The sequence below is a fragment of the Dasypus novemcinctus genome, chromosome 10 (assembly GCF_030445035.2).
Source record: "Dasypus novemcinctus isolate mDasNov1 chromosome 10, mDasNov1.1.hap2, whole genome shotgun sequence".
Classification (NCBI taxonomy): Eukaryota; Metazoa; Chordata; class Mammalia; order Cingulata; family Dasypodidae; genus Dasypus; species Dasypus novemcinctus.
Window position 1 is genome coordinate 122,515,161 of NC_080682.1, and position 18,381 is coordinate 122,533,541.

General features: G+C 41.1%; 1 protein-coding gene across 2 annotated transcripts in view; it reads right to left on the reverse strand.

Moving 5' to 3' along the window:
* The window catches only part of GRM5 (glutamate metabotropic receptor 5), a 548,158-nt gene that overhangs the window by 46,893 nt on the left and 482,884 nt on the right, over nucleotides 1-18,381 (reverse strand). For both annotated transcript variants that reach the window (XM_058306158.1, XM_058306159.2), the window contains one exon: nucleotides 16,102-17,041. In XM_058306158.1, the coding sequence (XP_058162141.1) occupies nucleotides 16,102-17,041 (940 nt within the window). The remainder of the gene's footprint in view (nucleotides 1-16,101; nucleotides 17,042-18,381) is intronic.

An 18,381-nucleotide genomic window follows, 5' to 3' on the forward strand; every position in this document is an offset into this window, starting at 1 on the left:
GTTCCCTAGACTAGAAGTCTCAACATAACCTGGAGGCTTATGAGAAGGCCACATTTCCTGGCCCTGCCTCAGGTCTACTGAATCAGAAACTCTGGGGCTGAGGAACTTTATTTCATTACATGGTAATAATGCAAAACCCATAGAAGAGTGGCTCACACAGGATTGGGACCTGCTTAACAAATTCTAATTGTAACTATTTGTGTCTCCATTGAGAGTTTCCTTATATTCCGTGCGCTTCGCTATTTGGCTATTGTGTGTTTTGGAAGAGCAGGGTCAGTGACAGACAGCTGTTTGTTTACCAAGCCAGGGCCTCTCTTTTTTCTCCAACTAAAAAAGCCACGTGAATAACGAATGAAAGAAAACAGCAGTATTGGTCCGCACTTTGGGCCGTGTCATTTTAACTCAGCGGAGGGGGTCACTCTCTGGCAGCTCTGCCCTGTGGAGCCTGCTGATGCAGAGCCAGGGAGCAAGGCCAGGCAGAGGGCCAGTGCACATGAGAGGGCTGTGACCATTTCCCTTCAATGGCCGTTTTCTGTGGCTAAATATAAATGAACAAAGTGAGCACACACTGGCCTTCCTAAAGAGCGCGTCATATTAAGTCATGCATAAAACTTTCCCATAGTGGTTAAGTGGTGAGTAATTTATTTTCTACATAATTAGGTAAAGAAGGACCACATGTTTGGGTCCAAATGAAAAATCACGTTTTTTTCCCATGAAGAAATAAAAAGAATGAGAGAAAACTCTGAGAAAAGCATGACTGCTCAGCAGGCACTTTAATGGAACGAGCTTAACCTAGGAATAAAATGGAAATTTGGAGGGTCACGGACCCCCAGGATATACCACCTGGATTCCCAAAGCCACAGACCTCCACATCGTTAACTTTCCTGAGGCCGGCGTAGTGGAACTTTCCTGCTCTTAGCTCACCAGGGCTTTGGGGGGACGTGAACGAAGATGATGCCACGATTAGAAGAAAAGGAAACACCTCTCCTGGCCTGGGCTGTGCATACACTCTGATTCATGCTCACAAGGACCCTGTGAAGTGAGTGACAGCATCTGCGTTTTCCAGAGGCCCCAAGAGTTGTTTAAGATTCCAGCTTTTAAGCAGCAGAGCCAGGATTAGAACCTGTGTCTGTGCTGGCGAGGCTCTTTTCCCTGTCCCATACTGCCTTTGGCTCAGTAATAAGGTGAGAGACACTGATAAGCTCCCTTGTTCCATGATTTCTCCTTGACTGGTTTGCCTGTACACTGAAAAAAAAGGTCATCTTGAGGGCCCATTTTTTGGAAGTGAAAATCCAGTATCAAAATATTTACGGTACATATATACATTCAAAGCAACCTTATTTCTTAACAACTAAAAAGGATGTGCGGTTGAGAAAAGGAATCCATCAAAAAGGCAATATTGGAATGAAAATGGGCATTGTCCACATATAGAATTGGGTTTGAATTCCAAATTTTGGTTTCACCACTTATCAGATGTACACCAAAGGCTCTTTTTTTTAATAAATCAATTTTATTGATGCACAGTAATAAAGCATAAAGTCATCCAGAGTGTACAAACACCAGTATCTGGTATAATCACATAGTAGTGCATTTATCACTTCAATCATTATTAGAGCATTTTCATTATTCTAATAATAGCAATAATAAAAAACAAAATCCAGACAAGTGAACAAAAATCTTTGTCTCAATCTCTCTATACTTCCCCTGCCATACATAGCTGCTAATCCGTTTCCACCTCTCTAGTTTATTTGTATTTATATCTTGTAAAAACAGTCTTATATATGCCATATCACTCATATTCATATTTCACATGAGGTTTCACTATGTTATATGGGCCCATGTTATATTTTTCAGCTTCCTTCTAGTAATGTACATGACCTGTAGACTTTCCCATTCAGCCACTGTCATACCCACATAACAGCTGATAGTTGCAAGCACTCTCATGTGATTTCACCTTTTCTATTCATTTCCAAAGATACACAAACAATCTTTTTTTTTTTTAACCAGTTCTGCACAGGTTAACCCTCAGCTTTCCACTATCTATACTTCTTCTATTTTCTGGTGACCTATATTCTAATTCTAAACTCCATGAATTTAAACAATATATTTAGTTCATAATCATACAGTGTTTGTCCTTTTGCGTCTGGCTTGCTTCACTCAACATAATGTCCTCCAGGTTCACCCACGCTGTCATATGCTTCACAGCTTCATTTCTTCTAACAGCTGCATAATAGTCCATCATGTGCATCCACCACAGTTTGTTTATCCATTCTTCAGTGGATGGACACCTGGGTTGTTTCCATCTTTTGGCGATTGTGAATAACACCGCTATGAACATCAGTGTGCAGATGTCTGTTCACACCACTGCTCTCGTTCTTCTGGGTATCTTCCTAGCAGTGGCATTGCTGGGTCATGTGGCAAGTCTATGTTCAACTTCCTTAGGGACTGTCAAACAGCCTCCACGGTGCTGTGCCATTCTGCATTCCCATCAACAGTGACAGCATTCTTCTCTCTCCACATCCCCTCCAGCACTTGCAGTTTTCCATCTTTTTAATAGCGGTCATTCTAATAGGGGTGAAATGGTATCTCTTTGCAGTTTTTTGTTTTTTTTTTAAGATTTATTTCACTTATTTCTCTCCCTTTCCTGCCTGTTGTCTGCTCTCTGTGTCCATTTGCTCTGTGTTCTTCTGCGTCCATTTGCATTATCTGGTGGCACTGGGAAACTGCATCTCTTTTTTGCTGTTGTTGCATCATCTTGCTAAGTCAGCTCTCTGTGTGTACAGTGCCACTCCTGGGCGGGCTGCATTTTTCACGCGGGGTAGCTCTCCTTACAGGGTGCGCTCCTTGTGTGTGGGGCACACTCCTGCCTACATGGGCACCCCTACATGGCATAGCGCTCCTTGCACGCGGCAGCACTGTTCATGGGCCAGCTCACCACACGAGTTAGGAGGCCCTGGGTATCAAACCCTGGACCCTCCGTATGGAAGCAGATGCTCTATCAGTTGAACCACGTCTGCTTCCCTCAGTGTAGTTTTGATTTGCATTTCCCCAATTGCTAGTAATGTTGATCATTTTCTCATGTGTTTTTTGAACATTTGTAATTATTCTTTGGACAAATGTCTATTCAAGTCTTTTGCCCATATTTTAATCAGGTCTTTTTGTTGAGTTGTATGATCTCTTTATATGTCATGAATATTAAACGCTTATTGGATATGTGATTTCCAAATATTTTCTTCCATTGAGTTAACTGCCTTTTCACCCTTTTGGCAAAGTCCTTTGAGGTGCAGAAGTGTTTGATTTTGAGGAGATCCCATTTATCTATTTTTTCTTTCATTGTGTGGGCTTTGGGTATAAGTTTTAAGAAAGTGCTATCTACCACAAGATCTTGAAGATGTTTTCCCATTTTCTTCTAGGAGTTTTATAGTTTTTGCTTTTATATTTAGGCTCCTGATCCATTTTGAGTTAATTTTTATATGAGGTGTGAGATAGGGGTTTTCTTTCTTTCTTTTGGGTATAGCTATCTAGTTCTCCCAGTTCCATTTGTTGAATAGACTGTTCCATCCCAACTGGGAGGGCTTGACAGCCTTGTCAAAAATCCATTAACCATAGATATGTGGGTCTATTTCTGAGTTCTCAGTTCAGTTCCATTGGTCAATCTGTCTGTATGCTAGTATCATGCTGTTTTTACCACTGTAGCTAAGTAATACGCTTTAAAGTCAGGAGGTGAGAGTTCTCCAACTTCTTTTCTTCTTTTTAGGACATAAATTTTTCTATTTAGCACCCCTTACTATTCCAAATAAACTTGATAACTGACTTTTCTATTTCTATAAAAAAATGCTATTGGGATTATTATTGGGATTGCATTGAATCTGTAAATCAGTTTGGATAGAATTGACATCTTAATGACATTTAGTCTTCCAGTCCATGAACACAGATTGTCCTTTTATTTGTTTAATTCTTCTTTGTTTTCTTTTAGCAACATTTCATACTTTTTTGAATACAGGTCCTTTATGTCCTTGGTTAAGATTATTTCTAAATAGTTGCTCCTTTTATTCACTATCATAAATGGATTTTTTTTTTCTGATTTCCTCCTTAGATTGAGCATCAGTACTGTATAGAAATACTACTGATTTTTACATATTAATCTTGTATCTTGCCACTTTGCTGGACTCGTCTATTAGGTCAGGTAGCTTTGTTGTGGATTATTCAGGCTTTTCTAGATATAGGATCATATCATCAGTGAATAGTGAAAGCTTTTACTTCTTTCTTTCCTTTTTTTGAGTGCCATTTATTTCTTTAGTTCTAATTGCCCTAGCTAGATCTTCTAGCACAATACTGAATAATAGTGGTAACAGTGGGCATCCTTGTCTTGCTCTTCATCTCAGGAAAGCTTTAAGTATTAAACCATTGAGGACAAAGCTAGCTGTAGGTTTTTCATGTATGTACTTTACCATATTGAAAAAGCTTCCTTCTATTCTTATTTTTGTAGTGTTTTTATCAAGAAAGGGAGGTGTGTTTTGTCAAATGCCTTTTCTGCATAAATCAAGAGGATCATGTGACTTTTTTTCTAACTTTATCAATGTGGTTTATTATGCTAATTGATTTTCTTGTGTTGAACCACCCTTGCATACCTGAGATAAAACCTACTTGACTGTGGTGTATAATTCATTTACTGTGCTTCTGGATTCAGATCGCAAGTATTTTCTTGAGGATATTTTCTTCTATATTCCTTAATGATATTGGCTTGTAATTTACTTTTCTCATAGTATTTTTATCAGTTTTCTTATTAGGGAGATGTTGGCTTCATTGAGTGAGTGTAGCAATTTAGCATTGTTTATGAGTAAAAAGTAGTTATTGGATTATGTTTGTAAACTGGTCTGTCAAAGGAATCACTTTCATTTGATTAAATTATGATTAGGACTTTGGTTGGGCCACATCAGTAAGGCATGAGTCCCCACCCCTTGGTAGGTAGGGACTCACAAAGAAAAGACATGGCAAAGGACAGAGTTGGGAGTTTTTTGAGCTGAAGCCTGGGAAGTAAGCCACAGAGGAGCAGAGCAGCTGAGCCTGGAGAGAATCAAGCCCTGGGGAAAAAGACAGAGCCAGTCATCTGATAGTCTACAACTGGCCTTGTAGAGAGAGCAGGGCAACTACGTCTGGAGAGAAACAAGCCCTGGGAAGAGAGGAACCCAGAAAGCCTGCTGACTGTCTTGGCAGACATCAGCAGCCATCTTGCTCCAACATGTGAAAACAGACTTTAATGAGAAAGTAACTTATGGCCTGGTAACTGTAAGCTTCTACCTCAAATAAATACCCTTTAAAAAAGCAAACAGATTTCTGGTATTTTGCATCAGCACCCCTTTGCTGACTAATACAATGAGCTTGGTAGCATTCTTTCCTGTTCAATTTTTTGGAAGAGCTTGAACAGGATTGGTATTAGATCATCTTTGAATGACTGGTAGAATTCACCTGTGAAGCCATCTAGTCATGGGCTTTTCATCTTTGGGAGGTTTTTGATGACTCTTTCAATCTCTTTAGCTGTGTTTGGTTTGTTGAGGTCTTCTATGTTGTTTAGGGTCACTGTAGGTTGTTCATGTGTTTCTAAGAATTTGTCCATCTCATCTACATTGTCTAGCTTATTGGCATACAGTTGTTCATAGTATCTTCTTGTGATCTCCCTTATTTCTTTGGGGCCAGAAGTAATGTGTTCCCCTCTCATTTCTTATTTTATTTATATCTTCTCTCTTTTTTCCTTTGGCAGTTTAGCTAAGAGTTTGTCAATTTTGTAGATCTTCTCAAAGAACCAACTTTTTAAAAATTCTATTGTCGCATAGGTTTTTATGTGTTGTCTTCTCATTTTCATTCATCACAAGGTATTTACTGAATTATCTCACACTTTCTTCTTTGACCCACAGATTACTTAATGGTGTGTTATTTAATCTCCATATATTTATGAATTTTCCCTTTTTTCTGTCCACTATTGATTTCCAGCTTCATTCTGTTATGATCAGAGAAATTGTTTTGTAGAATTTCAACCAATTTAAAATTATTGAGTCTTATCATATGAACCAACATTGGTCTATCCTGGAGAAGGACACATAAGCACTTGAAAACAATGTATATCTTGCTATTTTGGGGTGTAATGATCTATGAATGTCTGTTAGGTCTAGCTCATTTATCATATTATTCAAGCTCTCTGTTTCTTTATTTGTGCTCTGATCAGATGTTCTATCTAATACTGATAGTGGTCTATTGAAATCGACAACTATTATTATAAATCTATTTTTCCCTTCAGTTTTGCCAGTGTCTGCCTCTTATATCTTGGGGCACCTGAGTTAAGTGACTGAAGATTTAGTATAGTTATCTCTTCTTGGTGAATTGCCCTTTATAGTAGTATATAGTGGCTTTCTTCTTCCCTTATAAAGCTTGCATTTAAAATCTATTTTGTCTCATATTGGTATCAGCTATTCCAGCTCATTTTTGGTTACTATTTGCCTGGAATTTTTTCCAGCCTCTCACTTTCAACCTTGAATGTGTCCTTACATCTGAGGTGAGTCTCTGGTAGACAGCATATAGATGGCTCATATTTTTTATCCATTCTGTCAGTCTATGTCTTTTGATTGGGGAGTGCAAGCCATTGATGTTCAATGTTACTACTTTGCCCATTTTGTCCTCTGGCTTTCCATTGTCCTATCTTACTTTTAATTGTCTTTTAACTCTTTAATTTACCCTTCCTAATAATCACCACTTCTAGACTTTTCTCCAAGTCTCTAGCCTTTGTTTTTTTCCTTTCAGATGGCAGCAATTCTTTAGTAACTCTTGTAATTCTGGTCTTTTGGTATCATACTCTCTTAGTTTTTGTTTGCCTGGGAAGATTTTGAACTCACCCTCATTTTGAAGGACAATTCTGTCAGATACAAAATTCTTGGCTGGCAGTTTTTCTCTTTCAGTACCTTAAATACATCTTATCACTTTCTTCTCACCTCCATGTTTTCTTATGAGAGGTCAGCACTTAATATTATTGAGGGAACCTTGTATGTGATGCTTTGCTTTTCCTTGCTTAGAATCCTCTCTTCATAGGTGGCATTGGATTGGGAAAAGTGGACATAATGGACAAAGGGTATGGGGAAAGGCAGGAAGAGATGAGAGGTGGAGGCGTCTTCGGGACATGGAGCTGCCCTGGATGGTGCTTCAGAGGTAATCACCGGACATTGTAAATCCTCACAGGGCCTACATGATGGAATAGAGGAGAGTATGGGCCATGATGTGAACCAATGTATATGAGGTGCAGAGGTGCCCAAAGATGTACTTACCAAATCCAATGGATGTGTCATGATGATGGGAACGAGTGTTGTTGGGGGGGGGGAGAGGGGGGGTGGGGGGGTGGGGTTGAATGGGACCTCACATATATATTTTTAATGTAATATTATTACAAAGTCAATAAAAAATAAAAAAATTAAAAAAAAAAAAAAAAGAAAAAAAAAGAATCCTCTCTTCATTTCTGATATTTGTCATTCTGAATAATAGGAGTCTTGGAGTAAGTCTATTTGGATTTATTCTGTTCAGAGTGCTTTGTCCTTCTTAGATATTGATATTTATATCCTTCATAAGGGTTGGGAAGTTTTTGACCATTACTTCCTCAGATATTCTTTCTGCCTCTGTTCCATTCTCTTTTCTTCCAGGGACATGGATAATGTGTATGTTTATGTATTTTGCATTGTCATCCAATTCCCTGAGACCCTGTTTCATTTTTCCTTTTTCTTTTTTTTTCTGTTCTCCTATCTTTTCCAGTTTGGATGTTCTGTCTTTGAGATCACTAATTTTGTATTTGAGCAATTCAAATCTGCTATTACATACCTCTAAAATATTTTTAATCTCATTCATCATGTGTTTAATTCCCATAAACTCTGTTATTTTTCTTTGCAAGGCTTCAAATTGTTCTTTATGGTCAATTAATATCCTTAATCTCTTTAGTCCATAGTTCCCTCAATTATTTGAATCGATTTAGGAGATTTGTGTGATTATCATTGATTAGTTATCTTAAATCCTATATGGTCAGGATATTTGGTTTGTTCTTTTGTCTGGGTTATCTCTGCCTGTTTTCTGGAATGGCTTCTAATTTTTTGCTGATGTCTAGACATCTGAATATGTTGGTGAATTTTCTCTGATGGCCAATTTCTCTCTCTTGCCTGGTGTTCTTTTTTTTACAGCTCTTGTTTGATTTTTGGTTCAACCTATGCTAAATCTTTAAAATTGTCCATGTTAAGTAATCAAAATCAGGCCAGGGATTCACTAATGTAAGTGATTTTATCCCAGTGGTAAGGCTAAAGAAAGAACTAAAAGCAGTGTTTCTTCTTGCAATTTCCTGGCCAACCAGCAGATGGTACTTATCAATGAACATTTCCATGGAGATTTTTCTTTCAATCTCTGCTTTCCCAGGTTTCTGGTCTAGCTAGAGCCAAAATTCAAAGAGAGCTCTGCTGGCTGAATTCACTGAAGAGATGCCCTCCAACTCACCCTCCCCCTTACCTTGTAATAGCTGATGGGGGGCAGGGGAAGACATTCATTCTCCTCTCAGTAGGCTGCAGAGAGCCAGGGCTTTTATCCAGGTTTAATGTCTGGAGGGTGGGCTGGGATCCCTTTCTGGCTGCTGCTGGGTTTAGTTATTCACATTCATTGTTTTTGCTTCTTTGTTTCTCTGTCCTTTGCCCTCCTGGGAGTTGGCCAGCACTGTCCTGGTCTGCTGACCCCCACAGCGGATCCTAGGACAGCTTTCAGCCCTTTCTCCATTGTTTTTGTGAGAGAGTTGAGCCTTGTGTGCCTACTCTGATGCCATCTTCCCAGAATTCTATCACTGGAGGCTTTTTAACCTTTTTGTGCCTCAGTTATTTTTTGTGTCTCTGGAGATATGGGAAAATATTTTCCATTATAAATTATTTTGTTAAGATCCAATGAGGTAACCTATGTAAAAGTACTTGTCATAGTATATGTAATATTTTCCAATAAGAGTTTGCTGCATAAAGAATGTAGTAAGCCATTAATAATCATGAGCATAAGAAAGCAAATATTAATTTACCTGTCTTCCAGCAGAGAGGAAAAGTGACAGAGGACAAGTAAGTTTCAATTAGGGATGGGATGAGGAAGCAACAAATTGAAGTTAGGGGGGAGGTGGCTATGAGTATGAGGGCATTGGATATCTAAAACCGTTATAAAACTGGGAGAAGAGACTACTGAAAGAAAATAGAGAGAGCTAGAAGGTGTTAGGTTAAGAGTGCCTCAAGGCTAAGCAGTTAAGTACATGATTCAGAAGTCCCATCTTCCTCTTTCATATCAACCTCTCCAGCCTCATTTCCTGTCACAAGCTGGCTCACATTTTACGTGCCATAATTTCCCCACTTATCATGTATGAAACAGCCTCTGGGCCATTTTTCAAGTTGCCCAGAGCAGTATATCCCATCTTTTCACATAGTTCACTTAATCATCCTCTGTAATTCAACCCAGGTGTCTTCTCAGAATTTTCAGATTGGACACAGTGCCCTTTTTAGTGGCCTCTGACTTTCCTGTGCCTCTTTCACCTTTATCATTTCATACACTACAAAAATTATTGTTTTTTCTGTAAATTGGTTTCCAACAATATTTTGTGAGCTTCTCCAATGGCAAAGTTTGGTATTTGGTGCTTTTATGGACCTCAGAAAGATCATATCCTTAGAGCTAATCCATTCATGTGGGTGCGAACCTATTGTAGGTGAGACCTTCCTTTTGGTTAGATTGTTTCAGTAAGGCATGACCCAGGGTGGGTCTTCATCCTCTTACTATAGTCCTTTAAAAACAGCATGAATATGGAGAGAGACAGCCATAGAGACAAACACCTGGAAGCTGAGAGAGGACCCCAATGAGACTGCAACGAGACCCTGAGGAGAAGGACACAACAGTCTGTGCCTTCCCATTTGGTAGAGAAGTCCAGGATCACTGCCAGATGGTCTTTACAGATAGAGCATTGTCCGATGCCTTGATTTGGACATTTTTCTAAGCCTTGGAACTGTAAACTGGTAAATTAATAAATCCCCATAGTAAAAGTCAACCCATTTCTGGTATATAGCTATTAGCAGCTTTTGACAAACTAAAGCATATTTATCTTTATGCTTCCAATACCTGGTGATGCACTTGATATGTAGTAGTTCCTCCACAAATGCTGGTTGAATTAAACTGGAGTGAACCAAGGTGGAAAACACCAGGATTCCTTCCATTTTTCATGAGATTTCACATGAGATTAGACATAAAAACTAGTAAGCCAGGAAGTAGTGTAAATCCTCATAATTCCTGCCCCAAATCCTAAAATTATGATAAACTGAAAAATATTAAGTATAATTAGTAGTATAAGTGAATCAGATTTTATTTTCATAAACAATATGTATAGTTATTTGAAAATATCCACTAAATAGAACATTCCAGACAGTCCTTAAAGTTAGAATTTTATCTCAGAGCTTCTATGCACTTTATTCATATAGAAAAAAAGAAGTGCAAAACAAATCAGGCTCAGTTGTAGGTATGACTGTGCCAACGACGTACAGTGCAATAAATATCCAGGGGACAGTTTTCAGGGCCACTCCTTGGGGGAGAATCACACTCAAACATTCAACCACAGATTTTCTCAGTTCAAGCTAGTGGGTTAAGGACTGGAACTGGGAACATAATTTAGTGTGTATTTGGATGGGCTCTGAACCAGCCTGCCTTTATTCTAGCCCTAACTCTTCTACTTATTTCTTGTCTGGGCTTAAGCAAGGAAATTAGTCTCTGCTTGCCTCAGCTGCTTCATTTGTAAAATGGAGAAGACAATAATGCCTACCCCACAAGTGTTTTGGGGAGCAAAATAGTCAATAAATGTGAGGAGTTTAGAGGATTGTTGGGTGTAACCAGGACTCAGGAAATCAAATTATTCCCTAACTTTAACTCTTTTTTACTCACTGGCAAACACTGGTGAAGCTCAAACATCATTATTCTCTCATTCGTTCATTCATTCAACAAGGATTTTAAGCTGTGTGTGAATGGCACTGTGTGGGAGCCAACGGAAGAGGGAATGAATTAGACATAGTTCCCTGTCCTTAAGAAAGTCCTTGTGTAGTGTGTATGTTTGAGAAGGAGTCTTACAATTCAACTGTAACCATAACCAGGATGATAAATGGTAGTGATAGGTATGCGGGTCATTCTGATCATGAGGACAGGGAGGTAGTGCATTCTCAGAGGCTCAGGCCAGCTTACCAGCCAAACTGATATCTAAGATGAGTTGGCTAAGTGTGTGTGTGGTGCTTGTATTTCATACAGAAGAGTCTGCCATACTAGAAGCCAAAAAGCCAGGAGATTGCACGTGCACCAGTGTGGAGAGTCAAGCAGGGAATGTCTCGATGTGAGCCTGGTCAGGCAAGGAGGAGTTGTCCCTGGGAGCCCTTCCCATTCTGCCAAGAAAGTTTGGCTTTATCCCATCCCAGCTAGCAGAGAACCTCTAAGGCTTCTGACCGAGAATCATGATGTTTAGACAGTCACTCTTGTTTGAACTGGTTCCTTTGGAAGGCTTTTCCAGACCCCCAGAGTTAGAATTTGTTTCTTTGAACCCTGGACCCCTCTCTTGCCTTTTAGATCCCTATCATGGCACTACATTATTTTACTGAACTTGTTTCTAATTCTTTCTCCCTCACGAGACTGAGAGCTCCACAAAGACTATATTTTCTTTATCTCTGTGTCCTCAGTATCTAGAACAGTGCTTGGCATACAGCAGGCACTCGTTGGAAGAGTCATTTATTATTATTTTTTATTTTAAGAAAGAATATTTTTTTCTTATAGTTATAGGATAAAACATCAGTGGCTACAATCCAAGCAATCAAGTCAACACAGGAAAGAGTAATTTTAAATGTGAAAGCCGTGTGAGTGCTGTGAGCTGCAAACCACCAGATGCTTAATCAATCTTATCACTCTCCAGCAGTTATTGAGCACCACTGCATGCCAAGCATTGTGCTAGGCACTGAGGGAGATAAGCATATCTTTAAGACAGAACTGAATAGTCCAGTTGTGAAAATATATTCCATTTATGCAAAACAAATCAGTTCCCATATCCCCAGGGCCTAGCATGGTTCCAGGCAATGCTCAGTCCTGCATATGTGTTTGTGAATGAATAATAAATATGGGATGTATTAGGTATGTGTGCTAAATGTATGCTACAGATAATAAGAGCTCCAGTAGTAGTCCAGATGTTGAAGACTCTGTGAGATATTTTACTGAGATAGAATTTCATTGAGGAATCTGGACACTGGAGGATGCATAGTGTCTAGAGAGAGAGAAGGAAGAGGCAGAGGTTTCTAAAGAGGAAGGAAGAACATGGACATCACATTATACAGACTAATAACCTCTTAATGAGGTGTAAGCAATTAGAAATCATCAACGCTCTGATAATAGCTGGGGTATTTTGGAATTCACACAAGAGAACCAATTTTCAGGCAAATTACAACTTGGGCACGGAGGTGGAAGGGCTAGTTACTCTAGCAGACAGCTTAAGTGGGCCCTCATGACAATGTTAATTAAAACAGAGGTAATTAGCTAATTAAAACAGAAGTGGCAAATGATAGTTCCTAAAATTCTAAAGTTGAGGTAGAGGCAACTTTAGTGTTTCTGCCACCTGACTAGGGTTCTTGGTGGGAGAGGTGTAGGTTCCCTTTTGAGAAAAATTATGATTTAGAGTTATTGGTCTTCATCATTAATTTAGCCTTTAAAGGCTTGCTGCATTTCAGAACCCCGGCACATGTCTCCGGGGATTTTGAATCCTGTGGAGACCAAAACTTTAAATTCATTGGGTTCAATGCTTTATTTAGGTCAGAAGCAGTTTTGTGTTCATTTTTGTCAATTTGCAGCTAAAGTGAAGGCCTTAAATGGAAGCCTGGCATTATCTGCTTGACAATGATTTGCCGCTGCCACACGTCGCGCTGGAAATTAGTGTCTAGAACCAAAATGTTAATCACAGGGACCTCTATACATTGATGGCATAAATAGCATGCTTCTCTATAAAAAAATCTATAGTGACTCACTCCCTTTTAAATAAAAATCTCCCTTTGCTAGTTCAGAGAATTGAATGACTGGCTCTGGGAACTTTTCTTCTTTGTTCTCTAGGGTGGACCTATATCACATCCAGAAAACTGCTGGTGAAAATCCAAGGGTTTCTATGACCGGAAGTGTAAATTGGCTCCATTCATCCCACTTCTCATTAAAGACCTGATCGACTCTTCAGGCACCAGAAACATGTCTTCTCTTTTGGTTTATCTTCCATTTATTGAATACTTGCTATGTGCTGGTACGAAAAATTTAACGTATTTTATCTCATTTCCTCCTCACAACAGGAATTATTATCTAACGTTTTGCAGTTGAGGAAGCAGACTTACATACCTTGGTCAAGATCACACAACTGGGGCAGCAGTGCTCAGAGATGTATTCACCAAGTGCAATGAATGTCCCATGATGATGGAGGAGGTTGTGGTTATGGGAGGAGTGGGATGAGGGGGTGGGGGGTATATGGGGACCTCATTTTTTAAAATGTAACATTAAAAATAAATTAATTTAAAAAAAAGATCACACAACTGGATTTGACCCAAGTGTGACCCCAAAGCCAAAACTAAGAGCTAGTATGCTCTGTTCACATCTACTGTTTTCTCTCCATGCACTTCTCCAAGATTATGCACTAAATTTTGGAACCAGAGTCACTACAACATTAGGAGATATATTAATTTCTTCACTGAAAAGTGCCCAAATAGTGTCCTCCTTAAAATGAATATTCCTTGTTGCCTTCCCTGAGACGGCGAGGGGACATGCATTGCTTCATCCAGAAACAGGGCACAGACCCATCTGCTTTTCCATACACCAGACCTAAGAGAGCAGAACCAGACTGGGCCCAGCATAGAAGCTTCTTTTCTCCAAATACCTACATCCAGAAACTCAACTTACCCACTTAAGACCATCCTAAGTCCCAAAAGATGTGTTCATTGGCATATTCCAAAGCTCAAGCTTGCGAAGCTTAATTAATAGTAGTAACTTAGAATAAAATAAGAAAAGATTAGAAGGAACCAAGCACAGCAATTCCCTGTTATTCGAGTGCCATTGCTATGGACGTGCCCTCTACACTGCCCTTACAGATATTACAAATGCAAAGGGGAGTTAAGCCCACGCATATATAGGTATACGCTACATGTTAAAGTGTGATCGATGCTATATGACTGCTCTGAAAATCTTGATTTCGGATCACAGAGAAGAAACATTAATTTAGGGCTCGTAGAAGGTAGAGAGGAAAGGAAATTCAGATAGATTTAATTTGTCTTTTAGGATTTTGGCTTAGTGGGCGATCAGGTATAAAATACATGTGGTGTAATGGAATTATAGTTTTTTCTGTCCTTTCTTCTCCTTATTGAAAGCAGGTTTCAGACTGGATATCTGAGTAGAGGCCAAACAAGAACTCTCTGAATAATGCCTGCAGCCTCTCTCAGCTATGATGACAAAGGCACTGCTCTCACCCTGAGCAGTCTCCCGTAGTCGGTGTTTGGGTGCATAGGGGCAGACTTACAATTCTCTCCCCCCATCAACCTGTCTCTTTTTTATGGCAGGCTTCCCTAAAAGACTTTGTTCAAAGAAAGTGTTTGGCTGATGAAATAAAATTTTGAAAAATCAATATTCTCAGCCAAAATGAAAGGCTCATCTTGCAGAAGTTTTAGAAAAAGAATGTTTCAGAGAGGAATCAGGAAGACATTTGGATAATATGCCAGTGGGATATATAGAAGGCCTTACTGTGTACAGACCTTGGCATTGCCAAGATTCATCGAAGAAGTAAAAGACACAGTCGTTTTCCTGAAAGTTTACAAGTCAGTTGATTACCTGGGACAGTGTTTATGGGAGAAGATGAGACGTATAAAGGAATTAGAAAGTCATTGAAAGAGGCGAAGACACAAGTTAGTAATGCAAATGAATTGGGCTATGTGGACATACTCTGAGTATCCTGCAAGTTCTCTCCAAATCTCAAGAGATGCACAATTCTAATGCTTTTGAAAAATTAGGGCTGATAGAAAAGTAGGCCTTTTCATATAGGCCAAGCAAGATACAGGTGACTAATTCAAGCAATAGTCCTTAGATATTTGAAAGATTTTGAAAAATTTCCTCCCCATTTTTTTATCTAGCTGTTAGATAAACTACCAAACCTCCATAGGATGAGCAGAGCTGATATCCTGACTAGCTCTTTTGACATGCATTTCTTACATAGCGGAGGTCCCTATTCCCAGCTCAACAATCTAGTAGCCTTTTTAATAACTCAGGGTCTTTCCTTTGTCACTGGTAAGATGACTTATTTCCTTTTGAAGTGCTTTAGGGTCATTTATCACATAAGGAAGGCCCTCACATGGGGAAAAATCATTGGCTGTTGGCACCAAATTCTTTTCCAGGGACACTTGTCCAATAACTACCACCTGTGATATCGAGCTTGGGGGTGGGATGGGACTAGGAACAACAGAGAAGTGGGAAACTGACTGGTTCTGTAGGAAGATTATATGCAGCTCCACTTTTTTAACCCTTTCAGTTATTCACGCATTGTCCAAAGAGTTCAACGTGTCTATTAAGACGTTAAACATCCACTCTACATTACCCTGGCTCTATGGGACAGGCAGTTGATGGCTCTTTGGTGCTTGAAAACTAGTCAGGCACACGCTTATCATCAAATGTGTGAAGTTTTGGATTTTTTTTTAACGCTCTCCTCTTAGCATAGTTTCCTATTAATAATCATCTCCCCTACTCTTTTCCCGGTGACTCAGAATTACTTCACAATATATCTTTGCTCCATCTGGGCCTCTGCATCCTCGCCCGGGCTCAGCAACTTAGCTCTGCTCTCCTGACTCCCTTCCCCTTTTACTCTAGCTGCTTGCTGTATCAGAGCTCTCAACTTCTATGCTTCTTGTCCCGGCCTAACTAACTGGGCCCACATCCAATGACCCCCCCCCCCCAAAAATACTGGAAAGACCCGGGAGGTCAACGCCAAGGGCTTCGACAGGGGCCAGGGCCCCCCACGGCCATCACCGCTTTTACCTGAGGGTTTCCCCCGAGGAGCCCCTCCTCTTCCACAGGTTGACGAGGCTGCTGGACCTGCTGGCCGCCGAGGAGGACTTGCCATCCCCGACGTGCATGCGCACCACGGTGGAGGTGGTGAAGGCGCTACGTACGTTCCTCTCCGGCTTGGCCAGGATGATGTACACCTTGGGCACGAACATGCAGCCCAGCGCCACGGTGGCGCTGAGGCTGACCGAGAAGCACATGGTGATGATCTTGTAGTTGCTGCCGAAGTAGATGGGCACGAAGGCCAGCCAGATGATGCAGGTGGTGTACATGGTGAAGGCAATGTACTTGGCCTCGTTGAAGTTGGCGGGCACGTTCCTGGTCTTGAAGGCGTAGAAGGTGCAGCTTAAGATGAGCAGCCCGTTGTAGCCGAGGGGCGTGACGACCCCGAGGTTGGTGGTGTTGCAGATCAGGTAGACCTCCCGGATGCTCGGGTAGTCGTGCATGATATCCGGGGGCTCCATGATGAAGAGGGCCACGATGATGCCCAGCTGGATGCAGATGAGAAGGAACGCGATGACCAGCTGGGCACAGGCACTCATGAAGCGCGGCTTCTTGGTGCAGATCTTCTTCTTGCTGCCCGCCAGGATCCTCGCGATCCGGTTGGTCTTGGTCACCAGGGCCGAGTAGCTCATGGCTGGGGAGAGACCGATGCCGATTCTCTGCAGGTAGCAGTAAATCTGTTTGGGCTTGGCGATGAGGCAGAAGGTACATAGGTAGCCCAGGCAGATGCCAGCCAGGATGATGTAGCAGAGCTCCCTGCTGGAGGACTTGACCACCGGTGTGTCCCGGTAGATGATGAAGACCGCGGTGACAAACAGGGTGGCCAGCAGGCCGAGGCAGGCAAACACCACCGCCGCGATGGGCTCGGGGTCGCCCCAGCGAAGGTACTGCACTGGGATCAAATCACAACCTGCAGGGGCACAGACACATGGTGAAAAAGAACAGCGACACGTTTACTCGGTCACGTTTCCCAAGTCTCAAGCGGCTGCTTCTGGCCGTGTCCGCTTGCCTCCACTGCTCTTTCTAATCTGAGTGTCCTGTCCTGCTCATTCACTCATGTCCTTATTCACGAAGTATTTATCATTTTAGTTATAAAATACATACCCTTTGATAGCAATTGTTTGAGGTTATGGAAACAAAATAATGAAGAGCATGTTTTCTGACTTCATGAAAATATCACCTGGGAAGGGGGCATGGAATGGGAATTTTAAACAATGGCTGTGACTGTGACAAAGGCCATGACAGAGTCTGGCATAGGCCCTGCCCCATGGCAGCCGGAAAGCCCTCCTTAGGCAGGAACTAGTGAAATGATGATGTCGAAGTTGGCGGTGTGGCGACCATGGCACACAGAGGCCGACTCTAAGGAGGGAGTGAGGTGTGTCCAGGGAATGAGAGGAGGTCCCTGCACGGTGGTCCTCTGAGTGCTGGGCTGGCAGGGGGGCAGGAGAGCCACTGCAGGGAATCTTAGGTCTGGCGTTCAGCCCTAGCACTATTGGAAGGATCTACGTGGACTAGAGAATAGCACAGTCAGATTGGTGTGTGTGTGCAGTTTTCAAACATTCCTTTAGTGCCTTGTGGTTATTGGTTGAAGATGAAGGAAAAACCAGATGCAGAGAAACCCCCTAAAGGCCAACTGTAGAAGGGAATTGAGACAGTGCTGATTCATCCTAGAGTGAAAGCAGTAAATGAAAAGGCATGGATGGACTTGAGAATTCTTTAGGGGCATTACAGGGTATTTGACTGGATGGCAGGCATTGAATCCATCTAGGCTGTATTGGAATCCACTGTAAAGAAATACAATTATTATGACCCTAGCAATGGAAGAATTTATATCATTGATGTGGAGACAGTGGCCACAGCAGTTGCTGAAGGCAGGGAAAGGGAAAGGGAGGTGTGCTGTGGGGGCATTTTCAGGACTTGGAGTTGTCCTGAATAGTACTGCAGGGACAGATGCTGGACATTACATATCCTGCCATAACCCCCTGCATGGACTGGGGAGAGTGTAAACTACAATGTAAACTATAATCTATGCTGTGTAGCAGTGCTCCAAGATGTATTCACCAAATGCAATGAATGTGCCACACTGATGAGGGAGGTTGTTGATGTGGGAGGAGTGGGGGGTGTGGGGAGTGGGGTGGATGGGAAATCCTGTATTTTTTAATGTAATATTTTGTGTGATCTATGTATCTTTTAAAAAAGAAATAAACAATATGCTTTAAAAAAAGAAAAGTTGGGATTTTCAGAGAATCT